This window comes from Saccoglossus kowalevskii, chromosome 4 (genome assembly GCF_978046115.1).
Source record: "Saccoglossus kowalevskii chromosome 4, keSacKowa6.1, whole genome shotgun sequence".
Classification (NCBI taxonomy): Eukaryota; Metazoa; Hemichordata; class Enteropneusta; family Harrimaniidae; genus Saccoglossus; species Saccoglossus kowalevskii.
In genome coordinates this window covers 14,177,464-14,193,819 of record NC_140644.1, presented here as the reverse complement: position 1 = coordinate 14,193,819, position 16,356 = coordinate 14,177,464, and the positions used below count along the sequence as shown (strand labels likewise).

At 34.3% G+C, this 16,356-nt stretch overlaps 1 protein-coding gene across 1 annotated transcript in view; it reads left to right on the top strand.

Annotated features, from left to right (window-relative positions):
* LOC102808568 (protein diaphanous homolog 2-like) overlaps window positions 1-16,356 on the top strand; it is a 62,965-nt gene that overhangs the window by 4,031 nt on the left and 42,578 nt on the right. The window contains exon 2 of the mRNA XM_085497831.1: window positions 4,853-5,005. Coding sequence (XP_085353957.1) covers window positions 4,853-5,005 — 153 coding nt within the window. The remainder of the gene's footprint in view (window positions 1-4,852; window positions 5,006-16,356) is intronic.

Below are 16,356 nucleotides of genomic sequence, written 5' to 3'. Positions count from 1 at the left end.
AGCTAGTACAAGTAAACTCAAAATATAATGTGCACGCTGTGCATGTAGAAATTAACACAATGTTTTCTCATTATATTCACTAAGTCTAAAGACAACTCAAAAAAAAAGCAAATTCTTACGTGATCGCATCAATCAAGAACCCGTAAATTATATTTAAACTTTAAAAGTGGTGCATTTCACAACAAGTTAGTGCAGGGAAATTTCTAATTCAACATGCACACTATGCATGCAGGGAAAAAATTCTATTTCAATCCCTGATAATTCTTTTGATGTCTTCATTCTGTGTGTATCACTCATGGTGGTATACTGTGGAATACTTTATTTTCGCTGGAATTAATTTTCGCTGAAAAGGCTTTTTGGGCATTTTGTATGGAATTTATTTTCACTGATTTTTGATGAGTTTAATGTGAAATATAGGGGAAAAAAGTATATTCGCCGAATTTTATTTTCACGGAATCATTCCTCCAGCGAAAATAGCGAAAATAAATTCCAAGCGAAAATAAAGTATTCTACAGTAAATCATTCTTTTTTCAAAACAAGAAGCTATGCTTTTAGTAAGAACTCCATCATACGTACATATAAATAGATAAAGGCCAATGTCATTCAGAAATTAAATACATGTACTAAACAGGTGAACTATAAGGATTTACAATGAAGGACAAGTGCATACAGTACAGACAATAGGAATTGCAATGTGGCATTTTTGAAATTGTCTTTTTATTATGTTTCCAGAGTCTTACAGTCCTACCCGCTAATAAACTAAAACTATTGCTTTTCCTTAAATGAAACATCTTAGAATACAGTAAAACCTGTCAAAACCGACTATGACTGGGACTGGGATCTATGGTCGGTTTTCAGAGGGAGTCGGTTTATTCAGGGGGGGTAACTCAATTCGATTGAAACAACAATTACCGGTACATGTGCTGTAAACACGGGACAAATGAAAGACACCGGAGTTTGCCTCCGGTGATTATATTTACATTTATTGTTTTGTTTCAATAAAATAATTTACCAAACAAGACAAGAATATTATGATATGTACATGAAATCAATAAATATTAAAATAACTGTTCGAACAGACTGGGTAAGTATCACGTATCGTAACTGGAGGCGTCCATTTTGAATGACATCACAACGTAAGTTCACTTGAGCTACATGTAATTATCATAATTTATGCAGACAGTTGATTTTGCTGTTAAGTCAATGAATTAAATTACGATGTAAAAAAATCATCAAGTTTTGACTGCTTTAAAGAATATCTTTTTTCAACAATTTTGTTTTCCGTTTGAATTTTGAGATCTTGGATATCTGTCAAGTAACTGGAGTCTTTGTTTATTGCGAAGTTCTGTAATCTCGTCAACATGTCTAGCACACCCAGGCTAGCACATCACCATGCGTCAAATCACTGTCGTTGTGGGGTCGATAATTTGACTGTCGTTGCAATTTATGTCATCGTTGTCTGTAGATTCCTTGTTTTCTTTGTCTGCAATAAAATTCTCAACAATCTGTTGCTCTCTCTCGCCATCATATGTCGCTACATTGTGATTGAGGGTCTGCAACTTTTTAAATAAGGTTTCCAATTTCTTTGTTGTCGTCTGCTTCTTCGTCATCATCAATTTTAATCTTGAAGCCCCCTTCACGGAAACATTCGAAAGCACAATATTATCGATCAGAATCGTCATGAAAAGAAGAAAACTCAATGTCTTTCGCTCGTTGAAAAGGTGATGTAGTACGTTTCACCCAAACTGAAAGTGATGACCCCGATCATTTGTTTATATCCAGGGTCATTATACTGTTCAGAAACCCTGTGGGCGTGTGGTGTGAAAAAGTTAATCAGTTGCCATTGTTTTACTCGGGACATTACTTGTAGTTTGAGATTTGGTATTATTTCTGTGACGTTCACGGTAAATTAAACACAATGCACACTTTTTAGGTCAGACAGACCGGATTACTAGACAGCGGACACGGTGCAACTGGTCGGATGGCCGATGTATTCAGTGTGAATATTGGACCTGGGACCGACCGATCAATGCGGTCGGTGTTCGGAGTAGACAGTGGTCGGATTTCACAGGTTATTTTAACATAGGCGTCTATGGAGAAATTTCGGGGCTACATGAATTGGTCTTTTCTGACAGTAGGTCGGTTTATCCAGCGGTCGGTTTTAACAGGTTGATCAAAATCAATAAGAGTGAGGAATGCTAAATTGACCAAGGACAGGTAGAAGTAGAAATTACCTGTCCTTGTATGTAGGTGAATAAAGATATCATGTTTAAAATAAATTATCCACTGTCGTAGTCCCTGTTCAGACGTAGTATGAAAACAGCCTCTTATAATATCAACTCCATGGCGCATCCATGTGCACCTGAATCTCAGACATGCCTAGGCCAATTTCATTCAATCTTCACACATGTCAATTCATACTTACGCATATACATCTCTGTTTCATGAGCCAATTCAAGATGACTGAATTGGGGTCATTTTAGTGCTAAAAATCATCAAAATTGAACATAATGGATGATTCTTCATGCATGTTGTTTCTTATTTCAGATTGGATTGAAAATGGCCGACAGACAGTTCCACTGCCAGGATACATTCCATGTATGATATTGCTATCATGGCTGGACTGATCATTTTCAACCTTTACACATACATCATGAGACACATTTGTACATGCATCTGTTTTAGAATAGGATTCAAGGTAGCTGATCGTCATTTCCATGCTAGAAATGCATTATGTATCACTAAAAATAAACTGGCTCTACTTTGTATCATGTCTGTCGCATTAGTGTGAATAATTATTTGGCACTAAGGTTGACATTGGCAGTGACTTTATCTCAATAGGGACTGATACATCATCATTTGGAACATCTCTGTTATTCGCCAATTTGTTCAATTGATTGGGTATTTTATTTTTAATTTCAACCCCTGATGTATTTACATGTAAGCATAATTTGATTATAGCTGAACATTTCAAAACATCAAATCAGTTTTTTTACATATGTTAAATCTCTGTCCCTGTTGAAGGACGGTGGTTAAATACAGCTCTTTCATTTCATTGACCTGTGTACTATCATTTACAAATCTCATTTGTCAATAATGGTGTATACATAAAAACCTTGACACCAAGCGGGATGGTCAAGAAAGGTTACACAATTAAATAGAATTTAATTTGACCACAGTCGGACATTGAAAATAAAATGTTAAAAGAATATTAATCATGGAAAAACACAATTTGCATACAACTTCAGTTAGTGTACAGCACTAATTAGATATTGTTGATTAATTTCCATAAATGCACTAAAAATTAAAAAAACAGTTTTTTTTTCTTCAAAACACACTTTCAGATATGTGTACATGTGTCACAAGTCTAATTAGTTTTAATGTTTAGGATGGTTAGTATTAATACGGATAATGAACTTGATATTGTTTTTTGGCTGGAATGTATGTGTGCATGTATATACATAGATGGGAAATAAGTTTGTACATTTGAATTATAAAATAAGAAAAAATGTATACATTGGAGCTATCATGACTTTATTAATGAATAAAACCTTACAAATTAGTCATTTTCCCATGATGCATCGTACTTACTAACTTCCTGTTGTGAAAGACAAAGTCTTTCTAATATATAAGTACATGTATATTGTACATACGCAAGCTAACACTTTTGCTGCAATTATTTTCCTATTAACCTTATAACCTTTATACTTAATACTATTACGTCATTGAACATAAATTATTTGTTATAGGTACACGTACCTAGTTATAACTGCTAAAGTAATCAAGTGAACATTTTTAATGGCACCTCATGCAATGTAAATAATAAAACACTTTAAATAGGTACATTCTCTTTTGTCAAATTTGGCTAGATGTTTGAATAAAAGGAAATTTGGTAATGTAGCTAAAGCCAGTATTTTCTGTGGAATTATCTACATTTAGAATTAATAAAATTATTTAAATTAGCTAAAGTAATGTGCTGGCTAAAAAGACGTGTATTCAAAGATGCAGCTGATTCACAACAAATTATATTTCTGCCGGGGTTGTCTGATTACGTTATAACTTAATTGAAATGCATTTAAATCAGGGATGATGCTTAAATGACTAAAATGTTATCTAAGATGTAAATAGATAATGTACGAGTGGAGTGCGCTATCATCTTTACAATATGTCAACCCAGGAGACAGTCGATTTGTCCCTAATCACATTTGTCGCAAGTCTATTCAGCTCACAAGTTTATTTGTCCCAAATAAAATGGGGGGGAGATGTTTGTAAGCACGTCGCAATTTTAACTGTGGGTTGATGTTGTTTCTTGTACATGTACTTCTATTAACAACAGCTCATAGCCTGGGCACCTACATACTCTTTCATTATACCATTCAAGTAAGTATGGTGGTGCTGGGTAGTCATGTTTTGTGTACCGTAATATGGCAAGCGTGTCAGTAACTATATACAGTTGAGCAAACTCGCAACAGAAACCGTCAGGACATACATGTAGCACACACTGTCGATTTTAACTTCTTGCACACAAACAGAAATAGACATTAATCTGCCCAAGATTGTAATGCTGACCAAAAAAATTGGGACGAATGTGTTGGACAAATGTGAATTGGAATGAATTGTCTGTGAATTGTAAACCAGTTTTGGTCAATCATGTTTAACAGATTGTGTGGGTATAAATGTGCATATGTGTTTTGGACATTGTTCACATAACATTTACATGTACATATTAAAGACATCACAGGTAGAAGATACTGCATAATCAACTCTAAATTTGGTATTGTCAGTGTATGGAATCCATCAGGTCCTACTCTCATAGCTAATAATTGATTAATATTATATATTCTTATTACAGTTTTCCAATATACGAATGAAGTCAAAGCAGGAGAAAGCGAATTCCTCTAAGTCAACACCAGCAGAAGCAGATCATGTGGAAAAAGATTTTGAGAGACGTATGAACAAGGATTTGACAGATCAGGAGGTCATGGCTGCTTTTGAGAGAATGTTGGTGAGTGGTAATATTTATATTAAGGAGCATGCAGGGCATTTGAACTAGTTGACTACTTTGAAATGGTTGACAGTGTCTAACACATCTAATTTTTTGCTGGAGGATTATATTAACCTATGGCCTTCTCTGCTATACCAGTCAAATGCAGATGTAAACATATGCAAAATTTAAATTACTAATTTATATGTTTGCTTATTAAAGTATGTATGAAAGTATTGCGTCATGCAGTGCTGCATTGGAACTCATGAAAAATATCACAATCGTTTATTTCTTCGGCAAACATGTTTTAAAAGTATGAATATAACTGTAAATAATTTCCTTACAAGTAGTAAAATGATAAAACTGCTAGAAATATAGGTTTTGTCATTGTATGTACATTGTAATGAATTTTTTCTACTGCACCATATACTCGGCAAGAAAAATATGTTTATCTAGTTTTATTATATTTAATTTCTAGAGGGTGTAACATTATGGGTATGTTCATTTTCGGTGCGTGTATCAACTCAGGCACATTGATGGGAAGATCGTAGTCACCTTGCCACTTGATTCATATGAACATATCCCATTGCCCTTGATTCTACTAACTTTTCCTATATGCTACCCATGAAGGTCGATTGTCCAAAAATGTCTAGCTAGCTATTTTGAAATTGTTATACAACAAATTACCAAATATGTACCACCAGTTACTATGAAATGTTTATGTTTTCCTTCACACTTCTAAACGATTTTAAAGAGAATATGACAGTCATAAATATTTCAGGTCTGTAAAAGTGTTTTATTGAGATAGTTAAGAGTCTCTTGAGACTTTTTAATGTACATCACCAGGACTACATAGGACCCTGTGACACTATGGGATATAGTACATTACCCAGCAAGGGCGACTTAGGAGACATGTACAGCCTCAAAGCTACACACATTGAGATATTGTACTGTACTGTAGTAGCCCAAATTTACTATAAATGTACTATAAATTACAATTTTTTTCTCCATCGATATATGGGTATCCAACACTTGAAGAGTTGTTTATTTCCATACTTCAACTAACAAAACTCTCACAGGCTATATACCCAACATTAGTTGCAGGCATACGCAGCTCCATAGCTGGAAAAAAACCTTAGCCCAAGCTAAGAAAACGTGCATGAAAGCTTAGTATGGGCTAAGAAATGCTAAATATGGGTTAAATCTGATCTGTTCATAAGACCCTGCTCAGTTCCTCAGCACAGGCTAACAAAGTGTGAGTGCTTAGGTTGAATTCAGATTTAATAATATATTCATAATTATTTATTTGGTTATGCCATTTCCGACATGACAATCAATGTGAAAACATCTAAAAAATTAAATAACGATGAGACTACTGGTACTTTCTGTTATTCTGCAATTTGCACTTCCTGAATTTGTTTTTGTATTGTTTTAACACCACAGAACTAACTATACCTTCCTGGTTACTGTACTGAGTAATCATAAAAAGACTAAAGATTGGGTATTCCTTAGCCCAAGCTAACCACTGTTTTCTTCTTTGCTTAAATGGTCTAGCCGATATGCAAATATATGAGATTAGCTTAAATCTGAACACAACTATTATCATATGGGGGTATCAGCTTTTCAGATTGGTAGCCAGGCAACCAAAAACATTTTTCATTCCAGCTCAATCTGAATGATAGTAACGTAGCTATTTTGTTTTGCTTTCCATTTATGTACTGAGATCATGTTGTTAACTGATCTTATCATCGGGGTAAACCTGTGTTCTGTTTGTTTGTCACAGTGGTCTATAGATTTATCTTGACATAATTCATACCTACTTGTGTGATATTCACCTACCATTATGTCAACATTAGAGGGTATTGTTTTAATCCAGGGACTTTTACATACATGTTACAGTGTATCTCAGGGTTTAACACTGAACTTGGGTCAAGAGAAGCACTCTAAATCTGGTGGTCATCTGTTTAATCAGTTTACACATGTTTTTCAACATTGGGTTATAATTAACTTGGGGTTGAACCCAGTGTTTTGCTACACCCAAGTTCTGTACATTTTACAGGTGATCTATACACATAAGTACTTGTACTGAGTTCATTGACCTTATTAACACAGCGTTCTCCCCAGACTCTAAGCCACGCATCGCGGCTAATTTACATAATAATACATCTTATTTGCATAATTTTGTTTGCATAATAATTAGTTTCCCCAACAAACATTATAACTGCAATAAAGAAGAGATACATATCTCATATATTTTATATCATTTAAATTTATTGTGTTTTATGTGTGCATCAAGTCAAATAATGTTTGAAATAGAACAGGAAAGAAATGAAAATACTTATAGCCAGTCAGTGAATATATTGTTTATCCGTGGAGGTAACTGGTTCGTCATTATTTTGTGTACAAGTACAGTCAGTTTTAGTGCCAATGTTACTGCCAGTTCATACGAGGGGGGGGGGGGTTGATTTGTTTGTTAAATTTGTAAAATCTGCAAGATTGCGGGTTATCAAAATATGAAGAAATTAATAAATCAATAATGACATTTTTTCTACAACGGCATTTCAAAACTAAAGTCAGCGATTTTTCATTGATCTGTCTATTATTTGTGTAACGCTACGATCACGTAACATTGTCAGTTGACGGCATTGCGTTGAACCACGGTTACTTCTAGTAACCAGTTACTTCTAGTAACTTTTAGTAACCGGTTACTTCTAGTTACTTCTAGTAACCGTGGTTGAACGGGTATTCACCGCTGCTGTTGCGATCATCAGTCCTTGACTTTTTTGTTTACAAATACACAAACTTAGAATGTTTGCTTAATTAAAACGATTCATTGATGATTAACTTAGAAATTACATCAAAATCGCCAACGAAATGTTGTTTTTAAACATCGCGGAAAAACGTGCACTCTGCGCCGCCATCTTTGTTACCTCAATCAGAATCTCCGTTGTAACCCAGCATGCATCGGTTGCGATGTCACTACATGTGTTACGTCGCCTTAGGGTGGCGTTCCTCGGTAATGACGCACTGTGAATGAGGTATTTCTAGAGGTCAGGGTTCGTTTTTTCCTCGTCCATCTCGTCTGCAGTTGAATAATTTAAACTCCGATTTATTTACAGTTTACTTAATTTCACTTGTTTTTTTAATTCTTGGTAATTAGTGTCACTGGCTATGAAGTAGTAAAAACGCAATTAACCGCAGTGCAGCAACTCGGGATAGACCATCCCGATGCAATGGGCAAATTATTACTGCCCTAGTATTTTGGGTTTGCCAGCTCCGCACCCTTGATAGACTTGGTAACTTCTTGTAGACTTCCGTTTTTATCACTGTTTTTGTAAGGCTAACTGTGTACAAAGGCGGGATTACCTTTCGATCAATACATGTTATTGTTTTAAAGATGTGCTAGACGAGGCTGACACTTGTGAACAATACAACGTGAATAAGCATCGCGGGCAGGATTTCAAGGATCGCGGGCGAAACAAAAGCGACGCGGCTGTTTGTCTATGCGACGCGGGCCCGCAGTGCTTGAAAGGCCTGGGGAGAACACTGTAACAACTAACCACAACCAGTTTAATTTTATTAATAACTAATATAACTAATGTCAGGAGTAAGCAGAAATAACATGCCATGATTTTAAAAACAGTAGCAGGCATAGCGACAAGAAAGATTTGACCAAACTGGCATGTTGCTGATCTAGGTGGAGGTCATTGACATGGGGTATTTGTTCCTATAGTTCCATGCAAATCAGTATGGTTTCAACTTTCTCTGTCACATGTATTGCATATATAGTAGTGCTAATTAGGTATAAAGAATGCAATATTGGTATGCCAAATGTCACTAGTTAATACTATTATGCCAGCTGAGTTGGATATATCATTTGTCTGGTGTCAGAAACTTGTACTTTTATTGACCTTACTCGGTCTCAGCCATTTTATCCATTAGTACTAATATGCAGATTGCAGTATTTTGAGAAAACCTGTCCCAATATAAAACTGTTGGGAAATTGAGAATCTTGATCACTGAAAGGGCCTAGACTAGTCTCAAAATGAGGGTTCTGTGTGGATATTGAGCCCAAGAAGCGCAATTTTGGGTTAATGTGGCCGTTATCTAAAAACACTTTGGATGATTTCTCTTGGGGATGTCTGTGAAACCATTGATTATGTCAACAGCACGTGCAGAGTTAATACATGTAATTTGATTGTGTAAACTAGTATTCGAATCACGTCCACACCATTTACTCACTCACTGTTTGAGCGGGTAAATTTTGAGGGTTGATGGGTAATACATAGTTCCACACAAATGAATACCGTATTTGTTCTATTAATAGTGCATACAGTAATGTAATAAAAATACATGTATGATCAAAATAAGTCATATTTTATTGATGCATCATTCAATATGATTATCATTAGTTGAGTATCTTTTCAGAATAAATACAAGTTGCAAGTATATTGGACAGGTTTGACTTTTAGTATCTGGCCATATTGAATATTATTATACATCTGTCACTGTAGCGCCATAAGTTACAGCGTGTCGTAATTTTGCGGTATTGTACTGGGTATTTTCATCCTACCATATTAGAAAACTGAAATTCTAAATATGGAACAATTGTGCACGTAAGTGTTGTCACTTCGTCTTCTGCTGTACTGTATATATCTAAAATCACAATTATTGTACTAAATCATTAAAATAAAACTCATTTTGATCATTGGAAACACTTCTGTAATTTACATAAGCAAATATGCTACATAATATTAATGGAGGAAATATGGTATGTGTTTAGAAAATTTGAGACATTATTTTTCGCTCGTTAAATTCAATTTAGTTGCATAGAACTATTTATAATATTATCCTGACTATATTGTCCTCTAGATTAATGTTCCAATTTACTATTGATGATTAAAAGCAAAATTGCAAGACATGTAATGCTGGGTTGACTTTGCTTAAATCCTGTCATATTTTTTTCCAAATTGATTTTGTAACATGTTCAGTCAGGTATTGGAAAAATGCCACCCCTATACAATGTAGTTCTCATTATACCACAGAATGTTTCATAATTTTGTAAATCGTGAATACCTTTCCCACACATTAACTGAGTTATTCTGATGTTATAGTCTTAGTATCATGTATGAATAGATACAATAAATGTATTTGGGTTGGATGGTGGTATGATACAGTATGGTTTGTACTTGTACTGTGCACACAGTGTGGCCTACTTTCACAACATACATGTATGGTGCATGTAACTTCTATATCACAGGGCTCGAAATTAGTCCTGTGTCCACAGACTACCAGTTTTCATGATGGGGCTACCACATTTCAAAGTTGGCAGCCCACAATGGCTACTAGAAATTGCAACAATCTGCTACCTACATGTAGTTTTGTTGATGTCTATCATCTGTTTTATTTCTGTGTAGTTCAGAAACAATGGTAAATTTAAAAATGTTGTGTCCAAAAACAAAATTATACAACATGGCATGTACAGGTCAGATAGGTAGTCAGGATCTTTTAAAGAATATTTTTATAATCTTAAATTACAAAATCAAAAACTGGACTACCAGAATTTATTTTGGGACTACCAGCTTCACAAATTGGTAGTCCAATTGGGCTACCAAAAATATAAGTTAATTTCGAGCCCTGTATCATTACCTTTGTGAGCTTTGATAATGAATTTACATTTTTTGTGTGATATAAGCTTCATCATTCAGATCAATATTTAAAAGCAGTTTACTTTAAACTACTTTAATTAACACTAGGTAAATCTGCACAAGCTCAGAGAAAAAAACTAAACATGAAATGTTGCTAATGCATAGCTTGGAGGAGCATGTTTTTCTGTCAATGAAAAGTACTACTATGTTGACCATGACCACCACCCCACTCCTCAGTTAAATTCAATTCAGTATTCAATCTCCAGAAAAATATATTGTGTGACATTATGATGACTTTTTGTCCTACTTTATGCATATACATGTACAATGTGTACATTGTATATTTATTCACTTGTGCATTTTGTGCTTAAACTCAAGTATCTCTTGAAATATGCAACAGAATGTTGATTGCTATCCCCAGGTTATGAAACCATGTACTCATTACATGCATGTTAAACATTTAAGTCAGATGAAAACTTTTAGATTTGTATACTTAGCAGAATAATCAGTGGATTGAAAACCGTATCTTCATTTACAGTGGTTCCCTTATATGCCACTGAATAAAAAAAAAGTAATATCATGCAGCAAGAACAAAAATCATGTATATAGGAAAACATATCCCAACTGGAAACTCACTAAATTAAATATCACTAAGCAAAATGTTCAGATACGAAGAAATTATACTTTCTCTATAGAAACAAATGAAGAAGTAAACACAAAAATAAAATACGAATATCACAATTTAACATGACATTTTGTATTAAGTCATGAAAATTTGTCAAGTGCCATTTCTCTTACATGCTTTGACTGATTATGTTCGAATTTTATATATTCATTATACATTATGTTATAGATGCAGATACATTTGTTTGACTATCTGATTCAAATGGCCGAATAGTGGCCATTTTTGTACTAAAAAGTCATCAAAAATCATGTATTTTTGGCCTTCCTGAACCAAATCTTGTTCGTTTTTGGATGGATTTTGCTCAAACTTAATACATACTAGTACATTGAACTTTATGTGTCCCTGATGCACGTCATTTTGTTTTATCAGATCAGATTCAAAATGGTTTCCAGTCGGCCATTTTGTTTTAATGCTGTTTCAGAGCAATATCTCTCAAGTACTCGTTTGATGATCAGATACAAGATGACTGAATGTCAATCATTTTAATGTTAAAAAATCATCATAATCAAGCATCAGCTTTTGGATCGATAATTCTCACATGTTTATGTTCAAACTATATTACTATAAACAGAACTTTATATCTTGAATTTGATAACTAACAGGAACTGTACCATGCATGGCTTCTCTCAATTTTTTTCAAAATGGGGTATGCAGTCACACTTCACGTACGCCGGAATTGTTTATAGATTTAATTGTTTAATCAAATATTACCTCTTATGTAAGTGTGTTCATGTTCTCAATTACCATACCCTTGAGATCTCAGACGTGTGTACCTGCTGTCTCCTCATTTATATTCTGCTCAGATTGCATTTATTGAATGTTCATAGAGATTTTTTTGAGGAACTTGTGGATTAATGTGGTTAGATAATTATTGACCTTTATAAACCATAACGATTATCTTAAGAGATATTACAATTCATCGGTGCTTAGGTTATTGATATGCTATATTTGGACATGTGGATATATTGAAGGGGGAAATGTTACGTCTCGTTGTAATTTTCTTCATAATGGAAAAAAGTATTAAATAATGCATAATAAATCATGAACTGTGTTAATCAGCCATGATTCATGTATCTGTACCAGATGGCTGACCATTAATTTGTAGTATTGATTCATTGATGATATGTGGCTAAACATATGAATTACTAATGATATAAATGAAGGAATAAATTGTTACTCTCAAAGCTTACCATCGTGATAATTCCCTGCATGTGCTGTGCTCACCTGCATGTGCTGCTGTATACTGACAGAGATTGATATGCTAAATTATTTTGTAATTACAAATGTACAGTTTGCCTGGGGCTATGTTTGTATAGTGCCCTGTTGACATGCTGCCTGGATTTACTCATTCAATTATGCCATACTCGTACATGGGTGAAGAATATTAAGATTTATTTAATACTGTAAAATACTTTATTTTAACCGGAATGAATTTTTGCTGAAAAGACATTTTTGGTATTTTGTATGGATTTTGTTTTCACTGGTTTATGACAAGTTGATTGTAAAATATAGGAAAAATATTCGCTGGATTTTATTTTCACTGAATCATTCTTTCAGCAAAAATAGTGAAAATTAATTCCAAGTAAAAATAAAATATTCTACAGTAATAGAAGAATGGCTCATTATAATAATTATTCAAACAATAAAAATTTGTTATTACCGGTATTGTATATTAATACTACCGGTAATTCCCACTAAATTAGGTATAAATGGTAACCAATGTGATTTATTATGCATATTTAACACTGCAACATTGCTCATGTGTTTGATGTCATATAATGTTTGCCTTGACTTGAAGCAATTGTTATATTTGCCATTCATGTACATTGCTTCTCACATAGCATCGGTTGGAGAGCAACATCTGTATTATGTTGCAAACTAGGATGGAACAGCTGTGTGTTGTACATGTACTGAAACAGATATGTGTTTTTAATTTGTTTCTCTGCATTCCACTAAAATACTATGCATGAAATTCTGATTGAAGTTCACTTTCAAACTCTTCATTATTGAAAATAATAATGAGATAAATCTGTTTTTAACATGGAGTAATATTAACTGCCATACACACATTGGGGAGGAGCAATATATCCTGAATAATGTGAAATACTCTTTTTTTCGCTTGGAATTTTTGTTTGCTATTTTCGCTGAGAGGAAGATTCGGTGAAAATAAAATTCAGCGAATATACTGTTTTCCCTATATTTTACATTCAACTAATCAAAAATCAGTGATAATAAATTCCATACAAAACACCCAAAACGTCTTTTCAGTGAAAATGAATTCCAGCTAAAATAAAGTATTTTACAGTATATCGATAGCTAAATTAACAACTGAGGTGATTCTTAACAGCAAGCTACACTGTCTATACTGTCATCTTGGATGTGATGACATTAAAGAATGAAACACTATTCGAAGGGAATAAACAAGTCTTTTCACTTTTGTGAGATCTCAGTCGCCATTTGTAAATAAAGTCTATTACAATGTTGCATTTTCATTATTGCCATACCTGAACTTTGACGGATAATGTGATATAAACATGTTTTGTGATTTGACGATCGTTAAACTAACTGCTGGTTAAAGTGCGACATACTGTGATGAGAGAGGTGTTGTGCTTAAATGCACACGCACATAATTCAAACATACAACATGGACATGTAACAGACAATACATTGTATGGAACACATTTTCATTTCTTTTTAATGTTTGCCAGTCATGTTATCTTATTTTTCCATATTGTTTCTTGTTTTTATGCTTGGGGGATAATAATTTGTTACTATAGAATCAAAGTTTGCATTTGTAAAGTAGTCAGTTTGTTAATATTTGTGTGACTGTTTGTTGACATCTTTAGAGTGTGATTCACATAATCATTTACATAATCATAAGCTATAATTAGTCAGTGATAAAAGGAATACTTATTTCTCACTATTAATATGATTTACCAGCATTCCATTTGAAAAGAAAACAATTCAGTTCTTGTTTCCGCTTTGGCCATAACAAACACACTACATGCTTTGAAAAAAATGGCTGCCAGGTCAGTGGTCAATGTCTCAAAATACGTATTTTAGACGTGATTGCGAAAATGAAGTGTATATATTTGTTCACTTTTATCAAAGCAGATTAATTTTACATTGAAATATGTAAAATGAAAGTTAAAATAATTAAAGTAGTTAAATCGTAAATAGTAGAATGGGAAAATGAATATTAATTATCTCATGAACATTAATGACCTCATGAATATTAATTAGCGACAGGCACTCAAATCAGGCAGGGCAGAACCCTGAATAATGTGAGTGCTATGATGATTAATTTGGTTCAACAGTACTGTCTGCCATCTAGTCAGTGTGACATTGTGATCAATAAGAGATGACAGTAATATTTATTGCCGATGACAGTATGATGGATGTGATTTTTGAAATGTTTGTAAGTTTATTGCCGGTGACTGAATGTATGCCAGTCTAATAAGATAATTATATTAAAAGCGTACTTAGTCTAGATTCATCTATTCCGTTTGACAGTTGAGACTGGATGTAAATTGTAGTGTATGGGGACATCATTTCTTTCAGTTGTTAACTTTTTATACCGTATTTTCTCTATTAGAAGTACATGTATGTCTTTAATAGAAGCGCAGATAATATAGCTGATTATTATGAAACCTATAAAGCAATTAACACTCTGCTGACCAAATGCCTTTTCACCACCATACTTTCTCGTCCAAATTTTTTTGCTCTTTACTTTTTTTTTTTATCTTCTTCAATATGAAACCTGATTTTGGAGCCAACAGACAAAATTTGGGTCAATTTTCAGTTTTTACTCCAAAAATTTGGCTATTTGAGTCCCAACTTTTTGAAGGAAATTGCAGACTATAAAAGGGACTATTATGAAAAGAGAGAACTGGTAGTGAAAAGGTTAAAGCGTGGTAGTCGTTGTTGTGTTGATAAACATTGATTTTCCCACAATCCAATGCGCTCTTCAAATGGAAATCACAAGTATGAGGTTTGACCTGGGGGCGACTTGCACTGATTACCGCCGGTGACTCCTTGATACCTTCCAATAACATAAAAATGACCTAATTAAAGCTTGGAAACGTCTCACTTTATACTCGTTGATCTGCGATACAGTCAAAGTCGCCATCTTTGTCTATATGAGACCCATACTACCCCGACTGAGTTATTTATAGGTCAAAATTTTGACCATTCTCACGTCTTTCTCACGTACGTGAGTTGGGCCGGAAATTAGCCATTGTCACGTAAATTACTTTTTCGTGCGGGAGTTTGACAGTTTCCGGTCAGTTCTCACGTGCGTGAGAATGGCTGTTTTTTAGTGCGTTCTCACGTGAAAAGAAACATTGCGTTAGAGTCCGATCTCACGTGCGTGAGAATGATTGTTTTTTAGTGCGTTCTCACGTGAAAAAGAAAAATGCGTGAGATCCCTTATAGGGTTTTGCGTCCCAAACTCACGTGCCTGAGAATGATTGTTTTTTAGTGCGTTCTCACGTGAAAAAGAAAAATGCGTGAGATCCCTTATAGGGTTTTGCGTCCCAATCTCACGTGCGTGAGAATGATTGTTTTTAAGTGCGTTCTCACGTGAAAAACGAAAATGCGTTAGATCCCGATCTCACGTGCGTGAGATTGATTGTTATTTAGTGCGTTCTCACGTGAAAAGAAAAATGCATGAGAACCCTTATAGGGTTTTGCGTCCCAATCTCACGTGCGTAAGAATGGTTGTTTTTAAGTGCGTTCTCACGTAAAGAGAAAATGCGTTAGATCCTTTATAGGTGTTGTGAAAAAGGAAAATGCGTGAGAATGATTGTTTTTTAGTGCGTTCTATGTGAAAAAGAAACATTGCGTTAGAACCCAATCTCACATGCGTGAGAATTGTAGTTTTTTAGTTCGTTCTCACGTGAAAATCGAAAATGCGTTAGATCCCGATCTCACGTGCGTGAGAATGATTGTTTTTTATTGCGTTCTCACGTGAAAAAGAAAAATGAGAACGCACTTAAAAGCAATCATTCTCACGTATTTTCCTTTTTCACAACACCTAT